The sequence below is a fragment of the Limanda limanda genome, chromosome 6, assembly GCF_963576545.1.
Source record: "Limanda limanda chromosome 6, fLimLim1.1, whole genome shotgun sequence".
Lineage (NCBI taxonomy): Eukaryota > Metazoa > Chordata > Actinopteri > Pleuronectiformes > Pleuronectidae > Limanda > Limanda limanda.
Genome location: NC_083641.1, coordinates 21,874,735 through 21,898,952, shown reverse-complemented (window position 1 = coordinate 21,898,952; position 24,218 = coordinate 21,874,735). Strand labels below are relative to the sequence as shown.

The 24,218-nt window shown below is 42.8% G+C and overlaps 1 protein-coding gene across 1 annotated transcript in view; it reads right to left on the bottom strand.

Moving 5' to 3' along the window:
- Positions 1 to 22,975, bottom strand: part of rtn4rl1b (reticulon 4 receptor-like 1b) — a 112,208-nt gene extending 89,233 nt beyond the window's left edge. The window contains exon 1 of the mRNA XM_061072535.1: positions 22,810 to 22,975. Within this exon, the coding sequence (XP_060928518.1) occupies positions 22,810 to 22,975 (166 nt within the window). The remainder of the gene's footprint in view (positions 1 to 22,809) is intronic.
- Between the last annotated feature and the right edge of the window lie 1,243 nt (positions 22,976 to 24,218).

Below are 24,218 nucleotides of genomic sequence, written 5' to 3'. Positions count from 1 at the left end.
TGACACGGGCCAGTCCTTCTAACCCCAGCTCCTGGAACACGAGACCTGCAGGGCTGTGAAACAACAGATGAAGACCCTCTGCAACAGTGACAGAAGACTGTCTCCAGTATAGAGACCTACTGGCCATGTGGTACATGTCCCACCGGACCACTGCTCATCTCCTCCGCTCCCGTTGTCTCTGACGTTTACTTACTGCGTGACTGTGGCCCTTCCTTATATCTTTTAGAAAAAAAATCTTTACCATCTGTCAGTTTTTCATCTTCCTCAAGCTCCTCAAGGACGATGGGTATTTTTATCCTTTTGTTTCTTGCTTGTGTCCCTTTTTTATGCCTTTGCCCTACGGAAATGAACCTACTGTTCTTTTGTCCTTAATTCACTCCCCAAGCTTCATATTCTGCATCAACAATACACAACACAAATTAAAAAAAAATTGGAAGATAATATCTTATCTCTTATCTGCATTATCCTCTGTATGATATTGTAAATAATTAATAAAAAAATATAATCGGTTCAACTAGAACAATTAAATTAGACAATCTGGCAACAATTTTGACGATGGGTCCATCTATGTAACTTTATCAGTATTCTATATGTCAAAATAAAAATACACACATGCTTGTGAGGTTTATCAGGTCGACTGACACATGTGATATTGGTCTATGGTAGAAAAAGCAACTTGACTTTTCTACATGTGAAATTCCTGAATAACTTACATTGATTTCCTCTCTCATGTTCATTCATATGGATGCTGCTGTGTGTGTGTGTGTGTGTGGGCAACTGTTTGTGTGTGAAGGATTAAATTAGCCTTCCTTGTCTTCCAGTCGAAGGATGTGTGCTTACTTAGGCAAAAGTAACCTTGTTGGCCAATTGACTTAATGTCATGATGTGTTGCCGGGCTGCAGTGTGTGTTCTGCAAACTGGGCTGTCAGGCCGGCTCTTTGCTCACAGTGACAGGTGCTGAGAGAGACCGAGGGAAGAATGTGGGAGATCAAGGCTCGGACATCACTCTTATTGTCAGCGACTGCATAAACAGCCGACTTGGACCAGGCTGGGTACGCAGACCTGGCATCCTGACGCCTGCATCTTCAGTGTCATGGAGGAATCCTCATTGTCTCTGTTGGTGGCATCAGACGGCTCCCCAGAGGATTCCAGGCTCTTTCAGCCTCTGGTCCTTTCACAGCACTGAATGAGAATTGCCATGCTCCAGTCTCTACTTCAGTGAGTCAGTGTTGAGGGAAAAATATGCGTGTGACAGAAAAATGAGTGTATGAAAGCTTAAACCAGCTGTGGCCTGAATGTGTCAGGTTCAAACGTCACTTTGTGTATTGAGTGAGGAATAGAGCGTAAGCGAGGGTAGAGCACGGAGGAGCTTTATGGGGTGCCATCAGCCTTAATGTAGTCCGAGAGGCAGATGTATACCGCGTCCACTTGGATTGTCTTACAGCTCCTTTCCCTCCCTCATTTTCTCCCCAATCCCTCTGTCGCCCTAAACACACATTTCGAAGCTATTAGAAAATGTCATCTGGAGCGAGCACACAGAATATCGCTCAGGCACATTCAGTAAATATTGGCTTGACACCCATATTGCAGCACTTCTTACTACTATTATCCTCGCCATCACACTTAGAAGTAATTTCATTCCCGTATTCAGCGCAGCCTCATGTTTCTTCCTGGGAGCAGATAAAGTCTCGGGTCCCCTGTTTCATATCTGTTCACATCTCGACAAATGTGAACAAATAAGATCGTTTCCCGGCTTCGTGCCAGCGCATTTCTCGACATTATTTTCCATTGTTCGACTGAGGCTGCTGGTGTCAGCTCCTTGTACCATAATCCACCACTGTGTATTGTGAAATGTCTCCCTCTTTTCCATGGTTACTTGTCTCTTTCTTTCACCATCTATGGCTTTATCTGTCCCTCCAACACACGTTTTTAACCTAATGATGTTAAGAAAATGCACATTTTAAGAAGCTTAAACATACAGACGGTAAATATTCATGTAGCCTTTTTCTCATCTCATCAGTATCTCCCTTCCTCAGCCCGTGTGGAAGAAATAAAAGAAGACTGTGCATTGTTTGGTGCCCTTGATGAGGCTCTGCCGCCATAAATGAAAAAATAAACATTTCTTCATGCTGCTCTGACATCAACTCCAAAGCCCCCGCGGAAAAGAGGAGAATTAGCTTCAGACGGGATCGTGGCAGTTGAAACGTGGATTGCCGTTTGCCTTCTGTCGCACAGGAAGCGGTTGACTGTGCGTCACGTGTGGTGCGCGACAAAACGCCTCTGAGCCCAACACAGGCGCAGATGAAAGAACCGCATCTCTGTCTGCACACCAGGTGGAAAACATGCGAACAGTTGGAAGACGCACCGCTGCCGGCTGGGAGGTGATTCATGAGCAGCAACTGTGAAATTAACAAAAGAAAAAGAAAAACATGAGGGATTTTCTGTGTTTTGCACGGTTGTCCGGTGTCAATAAATTGGCAGAGATCAGCTCAGATGGGTTTAGATTGGTGTGGTTACAGTTGGTAGGATTGAACAATTTGACTTTTAAAGGACAACAAGAACAGAGATCGCTGCTAAAACAAAGTAAAGGTGCTGGATGAGGTCAAGGCTGCGGGACTCTCTCTGATGCGCCCGGAGCGGAAGCTAACGTGAATAGCTTATTGTGCCACTTCTTTGAAAAAACATATTGGACATGCATTTAATTTAAGCTCTGAAGCTCGGCATGGCTTTCCTCCCGGAGTGGAAGGGCTGAGTCCGGAGGGACAGGTAGATGAGAGGCCGGGGGCAGACTTGGGAATTCAAAGAAGAGCTTCCAAACAATAACGACTTGTTAAATAATAATTAATTCTTTCGAGCTGCTAAGTGCTCAGAACAGTAATTTTTTCTTTCTTCCCACACCTGGCATGTTCCCTGTAGATACATGGCACGCGTGACAAAAATTCAATACGACTGAATATGAATGTGTACTTTTTAATGGTCACAGCCTCAAGCTCATTCTGATTATCTAATGGACAATATTCCGCCATTATTTTTACATTTTAAAAGTATACACTAGACTGCCTCCAAATGCATAAATCTACATTTCATTTCATATCAAATCAGGGCATCGGGCTAAATATGAATAAAACTGGTCTCAGCAATCATTCCCGCACAGCATGGCATCAAATAAAAAGGATTCATCCGTAAATAGCATATGTGGTTACAACTTGCAGGTTGCCCATGAAGCTGCAGCTGTCTGGGAGGCACAGACCCGTTAATCACAGCGTGCTCCAAACAAATGGCTGCGATAGGTCAGACGGGTTTACCAGCTCGGATTCCACACTCCAGACGTCACACACTTTCAACATGAAGAGACAATGTCACAGCTTGTCGTGCAAAAATTGTGGTAATAATGCAGATTAGAAAATATAATCATGATTATTAAAGTATTAACTCCGTTGCTTGATAATTGAGTGAACACCCCAGCGGTTGCCAACATCTGTGACGTTTTGTGTGGCTGTCAAACCTTTATATTTGTGAATGTGTGCCATGGAGCACGGTATTGTGCGTACACATTGTGTAGATTGTTTATTATAGAAAGTGAAAATGGGAGAAATATACAAAAGAAGCTGTGACTGGGTGTAATCAGGCGCCATGCTCCGCTAGAGATAGCGATATGAAACATTTTATTCGTGACTATTTGCAGGTATTAGGGTTATGCATATACACAATGCTGCATATCATATAATCAGCACTCCACACATGAACAGATGCCGGTGATGAGCTGGCACACCTAGCTCGCGCCCGGTGGAGAAGATTAAAAATATTGAGATATAATGTATGTGTATCTATATTCATGAATCACGGTGCATGGGCCCATGAGGGGGCAGCAGGAGGGTCGGTGCAGGAGGAGCCAGGATGAGGCGAGCAGATGTGCTCTCCAGCAGGAACGCAGGTGGAGGACGGTATAATGAGGAAAGGGAGGACATGTGGACCAAAGCCCCTCATCTGTTGCCATCCCACCTATGATGAGTACATTTTGGGGTCAATTCTGCTTCATTTACCCCCCTCCAGGACAAACTAGATTCTAAATCCAGCCATATGGAGCCGGAGCCAGGGCGCTGGAGCCCCTTGGCTCTGACCTGTTGGAACTGGAGCACTGATGGGCCAGGGCTTTCCTTTGCTTACCTGCTGGGGCTAAAAAGCTTAAATTGAATTAGGATAGTGATAAAGATGAAGGGGAATCAAATGAGCTGCAAATTATATTTGGCTTCTCACAGAAAAAAAAGCGGCATCAGTGTTATATTATGACAGGAAGTGGCTGCATTATGATAAAATACAGAGGGTCAAGCTCATTTATAGAACAGCAAATTGTAAGCTGCTGTCATGTAATCATGTGCATATTGGTCTCCATCATGGCAAATTATGTTATGGATAAAATCAGTGGAGACCGAGGATGGATGGATGTTAAAATTATAAGGTTGTTTTTTTTCACCAGATTTGCCGGTTCCTAACATTTCAAACTCCCTGTCAATCAAACAGCTGCCCAAGGATTACCTGAGGTCTGACTATCAAATTTTTTTCTAAGAGATATCCTCCAAACCTCTCTGAGCCTCACAGGCGCCGGGTTCTGGTGACTCCAGATTAACAATCATTCAATCACCTCTGAGATACTGCACTTCTTCATGGGATGTGAACAACGTTGCACGCCCAAGAGGGCAGACCGGGGGGGGGGGGGTGTGCTCGAGTGGGGCTGCTCAGGCTGCTACACACATCTGGGCCAGCCTCTCAGAAGACCCGGAAAGTAATTACAGGATGCGGAGTGATAATACTGTATGCCACTCACTCAGCCACCCAGACGTTGGTTTTGAAATTTGCAATCAACTTGAATTTCCCATTAGATCCAGACACGGCTTCTGCTGTGCCAGCGGCCGGCCAGAAGCTAAACGTACGTGGGCACAAGTGCTGACCTGGAGCTCTCATCGCGTCCTTTTGTTCTGCTGCATCTTGAGCCGTTTGTTTTGCTTTGTTCTGATTTACTGAACAAACACATCAGCTGTAAGATGCTGGCCAGGGCTACCATCGCTCCGCTTTGGTCACAGGAGCAGATGTGGGACCGGTGGTAGTGGGCTTTCGGAAGGGGATAAAACCCGCATTTGCATTTCTGCCTTTTGAAGTTGCTCTTGTCTGACATGGCTGTTACGGATGGGTTGCACAGCAAATAGACTTAGCCGAGGCAGGGCACATGTGGGAGAGCACGTGTGGGCCTGGACAGATGAAAGATGGTTTTGCTGCCCTGCTTGTGACAACAGCGTGCAGTCACAGATCTCTGCTTTGATGGCGGCACCGTGTCCTCAGCACCTGTCCCATCCCACTAACCCGCTGACAATCCAGGAGAGGAGAGGAACCATCTCTATCTCCCTCTCGCCCTCAGACCTCAGCAGCAGCCACTAGGGTTGCAAAATTCCGGGAATATTCAAAGTTGGAACCTTTCCATGGGAATTCACGGGAATTAACGGGAATATACGGGAATTAACAGGAATAAATGGGAATATATGGGAATTAACGGGAATATACGGGAATTAACAGGAAATGTTGTGAGTAATTTATACTAACTGTATTTACCTTGTCATATACAGACATAAATATAAACATTTTGTTTTGTCATAGGCTGATTTGAGCCCTGAGGAAACATTGGGCACTTGACTATATGCTTCTGCATCGTTGTGTCATTCTTAACATAGGTCTTTGCACAGTATTTGCAAATGTACACAGCCTTTCCTTCTACATTGGATGGGGTGAAATGTCTCCACACATGAGATAGTGCACGTGGCATTGTTCTGTAGAATAAGATGAGAAAAAAGTTTGTAAGAAAACACTAATGCAAGGCCAGAGATATAAATAGTTAGCCAAACAATTGGAATCGTCTGTAAACATATTTTACAATTGATGGATAAATGAATGTAAATAGGCTAGATGAACAGATGAACAATCCTCAATCACCATGATAATATATTTTCCCCAGTAATATCATCGAAACTTACCTGACTAGTCCTGCATACTACAGCAGGCCTCAGTAGCTCTGCTGAAGTGAGCAGGATGCTGGGAATTATCTGTGCATGTGAAGGAAGAATGCACAGTGGAGGGTTGAAATTCAACGTGCAGCGTGGGCTGCATTCCATACATCTTTAAAATAGAGTTTTGAAAGATGTTTTTATTGCTTTTTTTTTTTTTTTTTTTTTTTTTACAAAATTCCCGAGCTAAACTTCCCATGGCAGTTTCCGGAAAGTTTCCGGAAATTTACCGGAAACTTTCCGCCCCTTTGCAACCCTAGCAGCCACCCTACTTTGTTTCTTTTTACCATTGCCTCATCGAAGTATCAAATTCCATCCACTATACACAGTAAACCCTCTGATTCCAACCATCATTGTTCATTACCATCAGCAATTACAGTTATCTAAGCTTATTACAGTGAAACAGACCTGGAGAAAACCTGCTAAGCATTGATTGCGATGACGGTGAAACTGGAGAATGAATGGCTCTTGGATATCACAGTCATTTATCAGCATCATGTCATGTGTCTGCGTCCGTGTGTTCACATCATCGACGTGCACGAGATATTGTTGGTTGGAAAAGATTTTGCAGTTAGTCCATTTCACAGCGTGTTTATTTTTTAATCATCTCTCGATGTCTCTGGCAGCAAAATACAATACCTGCAATTTATATTCTACCCGGGACTGGTTTACAAAAAAGTTTTTGGAAACACTACCTTATTTTTTCTGCGCTGCCGGGTCTAAACGAGCCGCCGGCCCTTTCATGTAAGCCTATACTCGCTCTGAGTCCGTTTGGAGGAGTTTGAATTTAGTTACCCTCCGTGGATCTAGAGATGTCGATAAGATGCAGGATCACGTGGACGGATGGTTCTTCCCTGGATGGAACACGGGGAGTCATATGAGAGGATATACTGCAGGTCTTTCAGGCCAAAGAAATAAAAAAGCAGCACTGTGGTTTGCATCGCTCTCTGCGTTTGACCTCCGAGCGCTAACACAGTATTCACCACAGATGGCCTGCGTGCGCCTCGCTGCTCATTGCTCACCCAGGTAACATCGCTGTCATCTTGTTACCCCCCCCGACTCACACACACCAGTCACATAGCCCACTGACAGGGCTAAGAGCTGGCATGTGCCCAAGCAGCCCCGGGCACACCTCAGTGCAGCCGGGGGAAGCTCTTAAACGACTCACTTGAAGGAGCGCTCGGTCAATACACCCACCGCTGCCTCTCATGCAAATGTGAGCTTTAGCCTCACATCAGCATCACGTTTTGTGCCAAAAACCGGGGTCATAACTCAGTCAAACCTGAATACACACACAGGACGTGATTCACTGTGGCTTCCTCTTTCCAAGAACACAATTACATCCAATGTCCTCTGCACGAGGACCTGCCACATTAACCCAGCTCTCGCATCGTGTCTGTTATTCTAGTGTCAGGTCAGAGGAGATTTTAACTTGAGTTTGCATGTTCAGCACAGGATGTCCCTGCAGAAGAATAACTGAATATGTTAAAGTGTGTTTTCAATTTCCGAGTGTGTGTCACTGCTCTTTTTACTTGATATATCATTAGAATATAGATGTATATTAACTCCATGAGTCAATCTCTGTTATTTGAAGTTATGGACGCAACAGAAAAATAGAGGATGCTCAGAAACAGCGAAATCCATGTGAGAGTCACTATTTTGGGCAAGACATATTCTGTAAGTCACAGTGGGTAGTGGATATAAAATGTATGGATATAAATATGGACAGAATTGGGAGGTCTACCTTGCGTAGGACTTAAGAGGATCTACAGGCAGGAATGCAATCAATCTATGTATATTGTATAATGATGTGAAACAAAGGATAGTTCTGTTTCTTTTAGTTTAAAATGAGCCATACATATAGACATATGGAGTGGGTCCTCCTCCACAGAGGCTGCCAAGTTCCAAGCCCAGAATGAACAAACCAAGCTCTGGCTCTAAGGAAAGACCTTCCATGTGTTCACATCACCTGAAGGACACCGTGGATTCTCCTACGCACTTGGAAAGAAAGGGCTGAGGGCCGGGGTATTCAGTGGAATGCAATCTGCGAGATGCCACTGAATCTTTCGCCAAAGTCCTTTCAGATCAGCGGAGTCGTCTGTGCACAGCTTTAATTATATGCTTTATCATTACTGCAAGGATATAAACTTGCGAGCACTTTGTGTTTTCAGTTGACGAGCGCCGTTTGCTGTTTTTAAGATCCGGACCCTTCTGTCGCCCGCTCACCTCCCGCCCGCCCGTCACATGACCACTTCCACGCTGTCTGTCGAGTGCAGTGAAACGCTCCATCATAAGATGCAAACCCAGAGTCAAACATATGGACGCACACACACGCACCAGCCCTGCAGCATTTTCATCTGCAGATTCACAGCAGTGGAGACTGCAAGAAGGAGAGAGAGGGAGCAAGGGTGGGAGAGACAAAAAAAGAGACAAATAAAGAGAGAGAGAGAGAGAGAGAGATACATAGCTAGGAGATGTTTTGCTCACAATAACAAGCATGGTGCACTGCTAACTGCAAGGAGCCTCCAGCGCTGATAAACACAACATAAAATGCTTCTTTCACATATGCAGCCACTAGGAGTCTGTAAACAATACCACTTGAATCCTGAGAAACCCAGTGAACTCCAACATGCACGACACATGCTCATACATTATTAATGCACAGGCAATATGGTTACTGAATGTGCAGCAGTATTTCTTTTCATATATGTTGGGGTTAGTTCAGGCTCTATATGTTTGTTGCAGGGTAACCTCACCGAGTCACCCTGTCACAGTCAACAGGCCCCTTATGAAACAACACTTAAATTCACTATATCTGGATTTTATTTGAATTTGGACTAAATTGGACTCATATCAGTCCCATGAAATAACAAGATTTTCTTTATTTCTATCAAGATCCATGCCATATTCTAGGAGAAATCAATAAATGTTCAAAATGCAATGTTCAAGAACAATCTGACATCTGCTCACTTATATAAATCCCCACCAAAATATAATGGAGTCTTTCTTGGTTTCACGGCCCACCCCTCCACAAATTGTGATGGAAATTGGTTGAGTGTTTTTTTTGCATAATCCTGTGAACAGAAACACAAACAAACAAATGCAGACGACATCAGCTCCTCTGTGAGGTTTAATAGCTGAAAATGTCAATGTGGTTTTCAGGGATTTGAATCATGCTCTGTCATGTTGAGTGATTTGATGAAATAAGTTGTGTGTTATATATAAGTTTGTATTAAGTTTGTATTAAGAAATTTGATTTATTCTTTCTTTCTCAACATGATAAAACATTTAATTAAATGTGAACTTTTGCATTGAAATTGTGTATTCAAGTTAAATATAATTGTATGTGATATTAAAATATATTAAGTCACTGTTTTTGGGATGGTTATTGTATTGAGCGCATGTGGCTCATAGTAGAGTTATCATCCAGTTTTATCAACTTTTTGAAACTTTTTAGGGTTTTTTAAGGTCCTTGTTTTGGTTTTATAACTTTTCTGTTTCTTGCTGCAGCGACAGTGGAAGAAGTCTCCGGATTTGTTATAAAAAACTCCTGTAATTAGGCGAGACTCTGTAACATCACTGTTGTGTTTACAGCTTGTTCAGAAACCAGTTTTGTGCAACTCGCTGTGACGTGGTTCCCGTCCCACGGTGCAGCTGGCTCCGGCAGACGAGCAGCGGCTTTGAGATGTGAGTCTGTGTCAAATGATTTCTGAGAGACAGCGTCAGCGTGAAGAAGTGTCTGTGTCAACAGAGTCAAGGACCTAATGTGGAGTTGGTTTAGTGCAAATGAAAATAACAGCGTAGCACTGATAGAGTTATTTTTCTGTCAAATCATCCTCAAGCAGTATTCGGTGTTGCCTCTCGCCCACATCCTGTGTTTGTTTCAACAAATATTTCCTCTTTTGATATATTCAACGAAGCGCCGGAGACAGGAAGAGTATGTTCGCAATCTGGCGCCTGTTCACGGCTTGTAAACACACTGAACTGCGCACGTGCACGCTGGTGGGGGGGGGGGGGAATCAATGGTGCAAATACCTTCTAGATTATTAATTGTGTCCTCATTGACATTCATCTGCGCAGGGGGCGTGTGCTGAGGTGGCTCACATGTGAGGATAGCTACGGTGCTTTCAGGCGCTTTCAGATCTCCGGCTCAGGGTGTGTGTGCGTGTGCTGTGTGTTAATGTCAACACGGAGCGCGGTGGGTGAGGCTCATTGTCTTTGAAGACGTCAGAACCAGATGAAAGGGTTTATTCTGGCTGAAGCCCCCACCTCCACCCCCAGCCCACATTAACCCACTCCACCGGCCTCTCTCTCCATCTCCATAATCCAATGACGTGCCGAGCTCACTCGACCCGCTTCCTCGGCTTCTATCCACACACACCGTCATATTGACATGCTCAGGCCATACAGCACTCTGTTCTGTGAGGGAAAATGGATCGGGCGGAGGTGAGTTCCGATGCACTCTTGCTAGGCTGAACGTCCCGTGGGGTTTGGGAATGGATGGAGCTTTGCTAGGAGCAGAAGCCTCATAAAACACACACTGGCCTTTTGTTTTTCCACCCGGCTCCATACAACCACAAGCATCACAGCAACTGGGAAACACATTTTTTTTCCTACACTCAAAGGTCAGGTTAGGTGACCAAGGTGAAGATGAAAAATAAAATTGTGCCCAACCCTTAAAATCATTGGTGACTCTCGTTTAGGTAGAACAGAATTCTAATTCTGTATGGGATGATATTTGTATCTGAAGTAGCAGATGGATTAGCAACATCTTTGTTTGGTAATATTTATAAGTACTTTGGCCTTAGTTTTGTATTTAGGCTACAACTTCACACTTATGCGGGTGAAACAATTAAAAAACTGAAAACAATCTGGAAACAAAAACAACTCATAGCTACAAAATTCACACTCAAACCAAATGGATGTTAATGTTGTTGGTAACACATTTCAGTGTACCTGTTTATGAGCCCATTTCACTGATGTGGGTTAGCAATACGTACAAAGATTCACACGCTTTTCAGTTGTGTATTAGTGTATAGTTTCTTCAGGGGTGTGTGAGTATTTCAGGTGTGTGTGAGTATTTCAGTTGTGTATTAGTTTATAGTTTCTTAAGGCGTGTTTGAGTATTTCCGTTTTGTATAAGTGTATAGTTTCACCAGGCGTGTGTGAGTATTTCAGTTGTGTATGAGTGTATAGTTTCTTCAGGAATGTGTGAGTATTTCAGTTGTGTATGTGTGTATAGTTTCTTCAGGCGTGTGTGAGTATTTCAGTTGTGTATTAGTGTATAGTTTCACCAGGCGTGTGTGAGTATTTCAGTTGTGTATTAGTGTATAGTTTCTTCAGGCGTGTACGAGTATATCAGTTGTGTATGAGTGTATAGTTTCTTCAGGCTTGTGTGAGTATTGTAGTTGTGTATGAGTGTATAGTTTCTTGAAGTGTGTGTGAGTATTTCAAGTACTTTGGCCTTAGTTTTGTATTAAGGTGTGAATGTGATCTTAAATAAATAAAGCTTAAAACTACTGTAATGAAACTTCACACACACACACACACACACACACAAACACACACACTTTAACACGCACAAACACACAGAGATCATTTACATTTACAAAACTGAAAAGCGTCAAACACACTGCTAGAATGTGTTAATTTACACATCAGAAACCAAACTCATTTGCATGCTATAACAACAACTTCACTAGCCTGGTTGCCAGACGAACTTAGCCCCGCCCACAACATTTGTTGTTCGGGAAGTTCGGTCTGGCATCGCTCCGTTGGGGAGAAACTATGATAGACCCGAAGCTGGTCGATCCAATCAAATCGTCAGGGCGGGCTTTATACGATGATTGACAGATGATCTACAGTGACGTAATCAACCACGTCACCAGAGAGCGCTGCCTGCAGAGCTGAGAATGAGATGTGTCGATGCTGCCATCGAGTCTGTTTCAGCAGACATCGACAGCGCATTCATTTTGAAAGAGGAACAGAGGAACGTGATCAAGGCATTTGTAGATCGAACAGATGTTTTTGCCGTCCTCCTACGGGATTCATAAAAAGTTTAATTTATCAGCTGGCCCCGATGCTGCAGCCACACAAGCAGTCATATAAATAAAAAGAGAGTGGGGGGGGGGGGCGCTACGCTCCTCAGCACATGAGACAAAAAAGACACAAGTTGGGACGCTGTAGTAGTTAATGTTGGAGCAACAAGGAAGTGTAAAACGATTAGCTGCCGTTTCTCCTCCTTGCTGGCTCCTGCAGAGCCATGACAGCGGAGCTCTGCAGCGTGCGGATCAGCAGCTCCGTGGATTTCTGGTAGGGACGGATCTCTCTCAGAGCCGCGGTCCCGGGCCTGTCACGGTCCCGGGCCGGTAGCGAGGCTCTGAGAGAGATCCGTAGCGGGCTTCTTAACGCCGCCGCCGGCCGGGGCTCTCACAAGCAGCCCTGGCCTCCAGCTGCTTCCTGGGGGCTTTGCCTCCGGTGGATATACGGGCGGCATTAGCAGCATTTACTGTACATTGATTTATTTAGAGAGTGAACAAACTCGTGAAACAGACAACTGACAACAACTATGCGTTGCTTGACATACGTCACATACTACGTTGCTCTGATTGGTTGTAGGTCTATCCAATTGAGCGAAGAGGCATTTTGTTTCCTGGTTCTGTAGAAACACGCCCCATAATCACAGCCCAATGGAGCGGTCTCAGACTCATATTCTGACTAGAATAATGAGTATGACAACGTCAGGCTACAACTTCACACTTATGCGAGTGAAACAATTAAAAAACTGAAAACAATCTGGAAACAAAAACAACTCATAGCTACAAAATTCACACTCAAACCAAATGGATGTTAATGTTGTTGGTAACACATTTCAGTGTACCTGTTTATGAGCCCATTTCACTGATGTGGGTTAGCAATACGTACAAAGATTCACACGCTTTTCAGTTGTGTATTAGTGTATAGTTTCTTCAGGGGTGTGTGAGTATTTCAGGTGTGTGTGAGTATTTCAGTTGTGTATTAGTTTATAGTTTCTTAAGGCGTGTTTGAGTATTTCCGTTTTGTATAAGTGTATAGTTTCACCAGGCGTGTGTGAGTATTTCAGTTGTGTATGAGTGTATAGTTTCTTCAGGAATGTGTGAGTATTTCAGTTGTGTATGTGTGTATAGTTTCTTCAGGCGTGTGTGAGTATTTCAGTTGTGTATTAGTGTATAGTTTCACCAGGCGTGTGTGAGTATTTCAGTTGTGTATTAGTGTATAGTTTCTTCAGGCATGTGTGAGTATATCAGTTGTGTATTAGTGTATAGTTTCTTCAGGCGTGTACGAGTATATCAGTTGTGTATGAGTGTATAGTTTCTTCAGGCTTGTGTGAGTATTGTAGTTGTGTATGAGTGTATAGTTTCTTGAAGTGTGTGTGAGTATTTCAGTTGTGTATGAGTGTATAGTTTCTTGAAGTGTGTGTGAGTATTTCAGTTGTGTATGAGTGTATAGTTTCTTCAGGAATGTGTGAGTATTTCAGTTGTGTATGAGTGTATAATTTCTTCAGGCGTGTGAGTATTTCAGTTGTGTATGTGTGTATAGTTTCTTCAGGCGTGTGTGAGTATTTCAGTTGTGTATTAGTGTATAGTTTCACCAGGCGTGTGTGAGTATTTCATTTGTGTATTAGTGTATAGTTTCTTCAGGCATGTGTGAGTATATCAGTTGTGTATTAGTGTATAGTTTCTTCAGGCGTGTACGAGTATATCAGTTGTGTATGAGTGTATAGTTTCTTCAGGCGTGTGTGAGTATTTCAGTTGTGTATGAGTGTATAGTTTCTTGAAGTGTGTACGAGTATATCAGTTGTGTATGAGTGTATAGTTTCTTCAGGCGTGTGTGAGTATTTCAGTTGTGTATGAGTGTATAGTTTCTTGAAGTGTGTGTGAGTATTTCAGTTGTGTATGAGTGTATAGTTTCTTCAGGAGTGTGTGAGTATTTCAGTTGTGTGTGAGTGTATAGTTTCTTTAGGCGTGTTTGAGAATTTCATATGTGTATTAGTGTATAGTTTCTTGAAGTGTGTTGTCAGTTGTGTATGTGTGAGGTGTTCAGTATAGTACGAATATAAGTTTGGTTTTATATGCCCGGTATTTCTAAATGATGACCCTGATGGCTGCTTAGCCCGAGGCGTCGTCCAGCAACACACACATGCAGCGACGGTCTTGAGGAAAATAACATAAATAACCAAAGGTCCTGACTCCTGCTTAGTTTTAAGATCAGTCGGAGCCTGAGCTGTCACTCAAACACATCACAGTCACCTGACAACAACATGGACGCTGCCGGTGAGCTCACTGGTACCGGACTGCTTCATTTGCTGCTGCCTTGCATTGAGGTCAGTCCACTAGAGCCTGCCAACAACTCCTCTCTACCTGCCTCTGCCGGCACAGATGAGGCCGTCTCAGCCATTCAATTACTCTGTCAGTAAAGAGCCAATGGTGAAGGGTGAGGCAGTAAAGGGCCGAGCTGGGCCCCTCCCCTTCAGTCCCTGCCTCTGACTCCAGGCAGGGTGTCCCTTATATTCATCAGTAGCGTCGTGGATGTCAGAGAGGGGAGGAGATTAGCTCCATGTCGACCCTGACGGAGGTTAACGCAGGAGCAGGCCGGCCATTTGTAGCCCAAAAGGAGATTAATTACTGTCTGACTGTGTGTCCGCAAGCTTGAGCGGTGACTATTTCATTCAGTGTGCAGTTTGTGTGTTTGTACTTGTGTCATGAATTGAAAACCTTCAGTGAGGTGCTATATCTGGGATCTTTCTTCTATCTGTGCCGATCTCCCTGGCTCCTTGAGTCCGCATCCACTGCACCATTTTCTTTTAAATTAGAAAGGGCAGGACATTTTATTTTAGTATTTCACGAGATCTTCCAGATACACAGAGAAGACAGATGGCAAGTCGAAGCCAAATCACATCCACTGCTTCACACATTTAGAATTATAAAACCTTTTTCTCTCATGTAGGTGCTGCCTTACATTTCCTGTCATAATCTGCTTCGCTTTTATTCAGTATTTAACGATATCTGAGGATAGATCAGTTTCACTGACTCGGGTACAAACACAGTTTTGCCTTTCAACTCTCAGGGTCGGATGTTTTTGGTTCATCCTCCTTTATTAAGGATTTTTAACGTATAGCATAGAGGACAATGCTGTAACTGAGCAAACAGCAACCGAGAAAAGAAATGAAAATTTTATTTTCATTCAAACCACTTTCTTCGATCTAACCGAGTAGTTTTTGTACCTTCACCTTATCAAACTGTGTCCTCTCCATAAACTTAACCAAATGTTTATTATCCTAAAATGTCCTGAGGGGTTGCATCAGAAGGGAAAAGTTTAAGCCCAAGGAGCACAGGTTCATTTATTATCCATCCTTTTCCATTTCCTCTCTCATCACAGCTGCCTGAGCAATTCAAAAGGCTCCATAACTCAACGAGAAAAAGGAAATGAGACTATTGAGGGAAGAGTTGAAGCTGCACCAGAGAGTTTTGTAAGAGGAGACCTTCTACTGATCTATTAAATTACTGCTACTCACTAATAAAGGGCAATAAAGTTTTCAATGGCGCTTTAAATGTCAATGGATATTGAAAACACGTTTTTAATTGGGTAAAATTTGTAATACTTTCATTTTCCATGTGAAACGGGATTACGAGAACATGGGTGCGAGGTGGAGCCGAGGTTCAGAGAAAGGACCGAAGATGATTCAAAAGTTGCAGCGACGAGTGACCCTGGATGTGTTTTTATTGAAATGACGTTTTTGTGGGCAGCCGTGCAAGCATGACAAGTTGCTTCACATAAATCTGAGTTATGTGCAGGGTTAAATTATACTTATATAAGTAGTTCCGCATGGTGCTCGGGCCGGCGATGCTTTGTGAGAGTAGCTGCATTTCTTTCCTGTGAGAAATGACCCTCATAGTCTCCCCGTACAGAATATATTTTCTTAATGTTTGGTGTTGTATATGAAATAGGTCCATGTTTCACTGCAGTAGGGCTTTCATGTGGATCCACAGGGCAATGCCCTTCAAGGTCATTGAAAAGACAAGGACCTAAAGCACGGAACACGGTGTAGAGCAGGAATATATTATCTTTTCTGCTGCCACTATTTAAGGGCAAATAATAAATTCAAACTGCCCAACATGAGCTGCAGCTATTACCAAGGGAAATCAAGTGCTGGGGTGAATTACAGCTCACAATAAGCTCAAGGTGCAATGCATGTTTCTAACACAGCACCTGTAGCGGACTGCGGTAGTGAAGCAATTTGTTCCCTGTCACATGCTGACAGTCTCTGTCTTGTGTAATTCATCGCAGGCTCAGAGTGGAGTCACGTCTCACTGTTGTTGGAATAAAAATGGAGGAAGCTAAATATCTGAAGTTTTGCAAGGAGGCACAGCTTGGACGGAAGAGGCTCAGCAACATATGCAGGGCTCAGGGAGGTGAAATTAGTTGTTCACTGTCCCTGTGGTGATCCAGTCTGATGAGAAACAACAACACTGCTAATTGGCCGCAGATGTGCCAACACGTATGTGTGTAAGAGAGGAAATGGGACGATAACCTCTTGCACCTTCCTTCCTGTCTTGTATACCCACAGGCTCAGTCTGTGGCCCCGCAGGTTAGCCTGCTACGCTTTATCCTGCGTTTAACTGGTAATTGGTTGAGCTGCGGCGACAGCCAGCGCATGCATCCTCTCAGGTCCGAAGTCATCTATTCAATTCACACATCCATTGTGATTTTCTGCCTTTATTATACCAGGGAGTCGGCCTAAGCCGGGGCTCATTTTTTCCACAGCGTATTCCCATTTCAATTAAGTGTGTAAAAGTGGTTTAATCTAGAATCAGATACAGCTACATTTGAGGGCCGCATGCGGTTGTAATTACGGCTCAGTGGGATCCGTGACCCTGGAGGGAAGCCGGGTCTCTACGGTCAGACGACAATCACTGACTTCACATGTGGCCGCCTGCCTTGCTATGCCACAGAGAGCCCTGCTCCCAGCCAGGTGACGGTACTATCGGAAGCCTAATTGGCAAAACGTGTTTTTCATCGGCTGGGTAATGACTGTGAATGTTTTTATAGCTTGTCAAACAACAGGCTACTTTCAATTACCTGCAGACGCGAGTGCTCGAATGCCATGAAATTGAGCCATGGAGGAGTTAAGATAAAAATTGACACAATGGGAAACGTAAAAACCTGACACAGGTACAATTTCATCTGGTTTACAAACGGAAGATAAAAAATTTGAGGAAGTGTCATGAATTCATTAAAACAGGAGATGATGTGATCGAATAGAATAAAAGATTTCAATTTGATTTAATCTAAATTCTGAAAAAATATGTTAAATTGATTATTTCTGTAGCTGCTTATGTATTCTAAACAAAGAATTGCCATGCTGACGTGAACCCGCTTCCACAAAAGTTAATCAATAAATCCATCTATTTTTATCTGTATAATCCATAATCACATATAACAATTGGTCTCATAGGACAACCTCTGCCCTTAACCATTAAAGAGAAAGGAAGAACTACCAAAAAACACCAGCTATCAAGAGGAATACAGTCTGAAAACCCTCAGATAGAGACGCATGTGAAGGGTCCCACTCCCAGGACGGACACAAGTGAAGAGATGCAGCAGTTGAGAATGACTCTTTAAATTCACTCTGTGTCTCTTTTGTTTCCTCTTCACTTCCTCTTCTCCGTTCAGCCTAATGTCTTCTGCGCTGCTCAGCTATTCCTCCTTTTCCTTATCGTTCCAACTGTCTGCCCTTTTTTTCTCTGTCCTCACTTCATTAACCCCTCCCTAGTTTCTCTATTTGCTTTGGTCCCTCCATCCGCATCCCTTCCAACCCTCACATGCTGTCACTCTCTCTATCATCCGCTCTAGAGTTTACATTCAGTGGAGGGTGAATTCTCTATAAATAGAATTGCAATGTAAGGAATGAAAAAAGACGCAGGGGGAAGAGTGGAAAGAAAAGCCTGCACCAATTTTGTTTCTGTTTACCTCATTAAGGCGTTATCCGATAAAGACATACTATAAAGGAAGTGACGGCAGAGACTTGGTCTTGTGGTCAGCTCCGTTCGGGCGCCGACTCATTCAATCACATTACTGAGATGGAGAAAGGTGAGAACCTATACTTCCTGCCTCGAAATTAATCTTCTGTTCCATTTTCTAAAAAAAGGAGCGTGAGGGGGAAAAGAAGCAGGCGAGAGGTGGATTTTTCCTCCACTTATTGTAATGAAGGATATGTGGCTGCAAGAGAGCAATGATAAATCCTCCCAAAAGATTGCAGGGCTGAAAAAGAGTTGGGAATAAAGGGCCCGCTATCTCAGATCCTAATCGCAGTATTGCACAGCTTAAGGCATTACTGAATGCCATATCTATCATGATAAGACGGGAGAGGAATGATCCTGGGAACTGATTCTCTCTGTGATTACAACACACAGCTTGTGTTTGTGTGCACATGAGTGTCTTGGCTCGGATGTGTGGAGCTGGTGGTTTATGTGTTTTTTGCCATGATCACAATTTAGAGTGTACGGCCATTAATCAGTGTTTGTTACTAATGACAAAGTCACAACTGCTGCATTATTTCAATTTGTTTCCATTTCCTTGTTTGTCCACTGCTTCTTACAAAAAATGTGTATTATTTGGATTTCGTTTTAAGGAGTTGATCTAACTTAGATCTTTCAGAGTCTTTCATTGCATGATTCGCATTTGAAAACTCATGAGCAAATAACGAAGCAAGCAATTAAGGCATTTACAGATTCCACAAAAAATTCTCTTCAGCATCAGATTTCTAACGACTGAGCATCCTTCAATGCACTGGAAAAATGTTTGACATCTAATAATATGAACAAAAATTTAAAATTACTTTTTCTTTATCAAGGACCTAAAAATGAAAGCATTTATTGTGAGTATAAGGCTCTGTCAGGGGAGCTGGTGGGTCGACCAAGTGCAGCCTATAACGATTCTAAAAGATGTGTCTAAAAAGAGAGGTTATGTAGAGACGCCGGACTCTGGGTCAAGTGCGGCTATGACAACAAGCTTTTCTGTTTGTACTCCACCTGACCGATTAGCTGTGATTGCAGGGAAATTACTGTGCCGAGGCCGTGCCATCATAAACCCTGTTTACTGTCTGAGCCTGTGTGCCATATAATCTGAACTAGGCCATGAATTATACTGTATTTCAGAGTATGGACTATGTAGTTCCTGAGGCACAGTGTGATAGGGAAAGGTCAGAGGTGAGATAAAGCATGAGAAACTAAAAAGAGCAGATTTTTTGTTAATGTACGCAATTACCAAACCATGAAAAGAAATGCACAAATATAAAATAAACTCCAGCTGGCTTTAAAGTGTTGCAATTGTAAATTTCTGAAATGGTGTTGGTGGTGGTGAACTTCTCTGTTTCCTCAATCAAACAGGTTTTCAGTAGCAGAGCTCTGGTATTGATCAAGTCGTGAACACAAGCTGAACATCTTCTGAAGCTCGAGCCTGAAATAAAACTAAGGATATAGACAAATGAGTAGCGTTTAACTAATGTAAAAACATACACACTCTAGACACCTGAGTTATTTGAAGCCTATAGTTTGAACTTTTTAATGTTTTTTGGGGGTTATTTTGATTGTTGGTTTATATAATTACACAAAAACTGCTCAAAGGATTTCCAGGAAACTTTATTAAAGGATGATAAATGAACTCAGAAAGAATCCATTTCATTTTGGCGTGGATATGGACAAAGGGGTGGATCCAGGAATTGTTTATCACTGTCACACATTGAGCGTTTTATTTTTAATTTTTTGGATGGTTTCTCAGGGAACAATTCATGGACCTTGATGAAAACAAATCAGACATATGGGGGAACTGATATCTATGAGCGTGTCCAATTTGGAGCAGCTTGAATACATTAAAGGGGACTGCTGGGCCCCTATTACCTTCAAATCTTTTTTAGTTGAGGTATTACTTGTGTATGTTTGACTGATATTGATTTGCACGGAGGTTGGCTCATAAAAAAAGTTCCAAAAGTAACTTGATGTAGTGTAGTAGCTACTTTTTCCATGTTGTTGAAGCTAATCTGCTACATATCTATAAGGCTAATTTAACTTAACTGTTTTTTAACTTATAGCTGAATATCTATCCTATCGCTGGTTGTAGTTATCATGTTTGTGTTTCATCTACAAACCCATCATTTCCCTCACAGGATCATGTTTTTGCTGCATTACTCGGTTTATTCTTTCTTTGCTGCCATTTGTCATTAATATCTGTCATGTTCACTTTGCTCTTCTCTGCCCTGACATCCCAGCACTTACTACAGCTCCAAGCCCTCACCCTGTTTATATCTCAGAACCTATTGGTGAACCCAGAGTCACAGGAGCGCTGCTCTCCTCACAGCAGACTCAATCGTCAATCTCAGGTTTATTTCACTTGATATGCAGCTGCGTCTCCTGTCTCTGCAGTTCACTTAGGCCCAGCACGCAGATGCACAGACTAACACAAGACATAACCACAGACAGCACACAAACACACACCAGACACAAACACACACACACACACACACACAAACACACACACAATCCAGGAGGGGAAAGACTATGGAGCCGTAATGTATCAACCCCGCTGGCATGGCCTTTTCACAGAAGCTGTTGTGGGTCTCTTAACGCCCACACTTCTTTCACGAGCAGTGGCAATATTTCTCCACTGAACGGCTTGGAATGTAACTATACATCAGCAGAAAGTCTGCGTTGTCTGTAGAAGTGTCCTGGAGGAGAGAGAGGCAAACAGTTCTAGGGCTTGCAGGGTTGTTTGGCTCTTTGTTTCCGTGCTGTCATGTTGGAGAGGAGAGGCTCAGACAAGACGGGTGGAGACGATGCTGGGAATATGAGGGAAGCGTGCGAGGCGGCGTTTGATGTGTATTAGCGCGTGTGCATGTCTGATTAGACAAGAGAACAACAGCACATCTCTGTGGCTTCATATTTCAGCTCCTCCTCATTACTTTCTCATTCAGTATCAATAACAAATTGCTCTGTCACACAGTCTGCAGTGCAGGGCTGGCAACATGTTTATTGTCTCCCAAAATAAACCTAATTTTAGCAGGGATTATGGAGTGGCTTCAGGTTAGCTCTGCATCCACTGTATTTCCCTAAAGACAGACGGAACACATTCACGGGTGATTGACTTCGGTTCAGTTTGATTTGGACCTTCAAAAGCGTGTGTATCTCTGGTTGCCAGCACATTTCATACAATGAAGCTGGACTTGACTAGTAATTCACTCAGTTGCTCACTATACTAGGATGACAGTAGTCTGGATCACAGAAGCTGTTTTCAGGCTTGAACTCTGGCAAAAGTCTGGATAATGGGATCTGGAGTTTTACCCTAGTTTTGTTCATAAATGAAGAACTCAGGTGAGGGGGGGGCAGCATGCAGGATGCAATGTAGTCAGTCCACTGTAGAGATTATATGTGTTCATCGCTATCACTAAAAGCTTTCAAATCGTGCACCTCTTTTTCCTTCAGCGATATTTGTATTCTTTTTTTCTGTTTTACCTCAACATGCCTCAACGTGTAATGTGCCTTAATTACACCAATTTGATGTGTATTTACTGTATTTATAGAATTTTTAAAAAACATAATATTGTCTTCTGCTTGAAGCTCTGTTTATTCTTGTTCTTTTGGTGTTTTAGGGTTTTGAGGTCATGTCGTGACTTTTAGAAGTTTGAAACACTGTGTTGAGGCAAGAACAGAAAAATTCTGCATTGTCATTGGAGTGTGTTCTGCAGCTCTGCTTGCCGACGTGTAAAAGTCACAGCATGCCCCCGGGATAGAGTGACCTCTAATTTAGGAAGTATCGATTGTCATATCTTTGTTTATAACAGAAGAGTGAAGAGACTGTACTGAAGACGGCGTGTGTTCACAGCAAGAGAGAGACCACGAGAAGAGGTGGCTGCATTCATGCAAACTGAATCAGCTTGTACTGGACCAAGGGCATTTCTGATATTAATCATAGTATTTCAAATTTATTCTGAACATTCTAAATTAAAATCTTCCTCCTCTATCTTTTTTTCCTTCTCTGTCCCAGATACTCTGCAGCTTCACTTCAGACTAACACAAACAGCAGAGGCGGAGCGATGCTGCCTGTCTGCAGTAAGTGCAAGGACAATGATCGAAGATAATGACAATGAAGTGTTTTAAGAGACACTACAGCTCGTGGAAAGCTATTATTTCCCCACACTTTCATATGCATACATTAACTTGCCACACGATTTCCTTTCCTTCCTGTTTTCCATCACAGTGCAATCTACCCCTGGGATTTAAGATTGATTTAAAACCATTTTCTCCCAGGAAGCAGACTTTCTTAGCACAGTCCTCTTGATAGAGTAATGGTTACACGGAGATATCTTCTTGTGCCTGAGTCATTGTCGGTACAAGTCAGAGTTGATGTAACAACAACAATAACTAGTAATAGGGTGTGTCTTATTTCCACTCCTGCAGCGAGGTACATCCACCTGGTAGCCATTGCATCCATCTTAACTTCACCTCAGAAAAATCAATAACTATCCCCCCATAGGCTTTTCTATAGTTCTCCTATTCATAGCCTGTTTGTGTTACCTCATATAATGTCTTCCTTTTTCACCTCTTGTTAACATGACCATGGAGATATCGTTAAAAGTTAGAGAGCGGAGGCAGAGCAGACAAAGGGACAGTTTCTGACAATGTGCCTATTAGCACAGCTGCCATGTTTCATATCCGCCTCCCACCACCCTTCTCCTTGACGCTTGTCTGGAGTTTCTCCTTCCAGGTATCCTCCACGCCATAACCCCCTGCGGTTTTATACCCAGACACGGACCTGGCCACATCATACGCCATCTGGTCCCCTACGTCCTGCAGAGTGAATACCTCATCAGGGTCAACCGGGTAGTCCATGGGAACCAAGCAATGTCGGCTGGAAGAACAATTGTTATTTTCTTACATATCTCACATTTCCCGTGCAGGCACAGCAGGATGTGGACACTAGTGGGTAATGACATCTAATTTAAAAGTAGAAATGTGATCATTTTATAAATTAACAAGGCAATATCTACCGTCTGGCCTTTATTGTAGCCTATAACTGAGCTTCCTCACTGGAGGGTCGGAAAGTCAACAGGTGTGAGAGACAAAAGGATGAGCTATGAATTTAAAGTGGTTGTATTCATCAACAGACAGTGTAGTTTTGCACAGGCGACCATGACCTGGTGGAATCACAGCACTACAATGTTAAGCTGTCGATCTGAGAAACTCTTCAAGGAGTCGTATTTTCCTCACAACTAAAGAAAGATGAAGACGTTTTATTGACAAATTTATTCCTCGACTTTCTGGACGTCGTGAAAAACTACAATCTGGGACATTGTCCTGTAGCAGCAGATTCAATATTGCCGACACACTCTGCCTTTTACAAGAGTCGCAAAATACTGTCACAGGAGGAAGAGCAGGACCAAAGACCCTAGAAATGTTGGACTCTTTGTTGAAAGAGTGAGAGAAAAATGATTTATTAATTATTTGCACTTTTCCAGTGATGGTTCCATTACACACACAGCAAGTCGTTTCTTCCCAGTAACTGATTCATAATGATTCTCACCGATAATGTGTCTAACTTAAGAATAACTTTCATACTCTCTGAAGAGTGCAATTAAAAGCAAACGATAGCCCGGTGCATTAAGCAAAGTAAATCATTACAAATACAAGCTTTGTGCAAATATCAAGAGTATGATTATTTTAAGTAGCCTATTTAAAGAAAGCTGTATTCAATAGAAACCAAATATTTATCCAATAAAAGTTGCTATATCTGCCTCTAGTTAGGCTGGATACTGCAAATATTAGCACCTCTAATCTAAACACAATTTGATACTACACCTAATATTTTTAAGTGAAATCGCAACATAAAGATTAAACAAATATCATATGTAGAATTGTCGGGTGGTTGCTGGTGTGACCTGAATCATCCTCTCAGAAAAGTCTGGCAGTTCCAGCACGTTTCTCAAATGTCTCTGCCCTGTGGATGCTGTCCAACATCGTGAAGATCCTGAACAACAAAGTCACAGTGTTTCACATTGCAGACACGCAACTGACACTGCACTTGATGGTAGTCGTCATGGAAACAGGCCAGTGTGAGACCTTCTCCATTCATCTG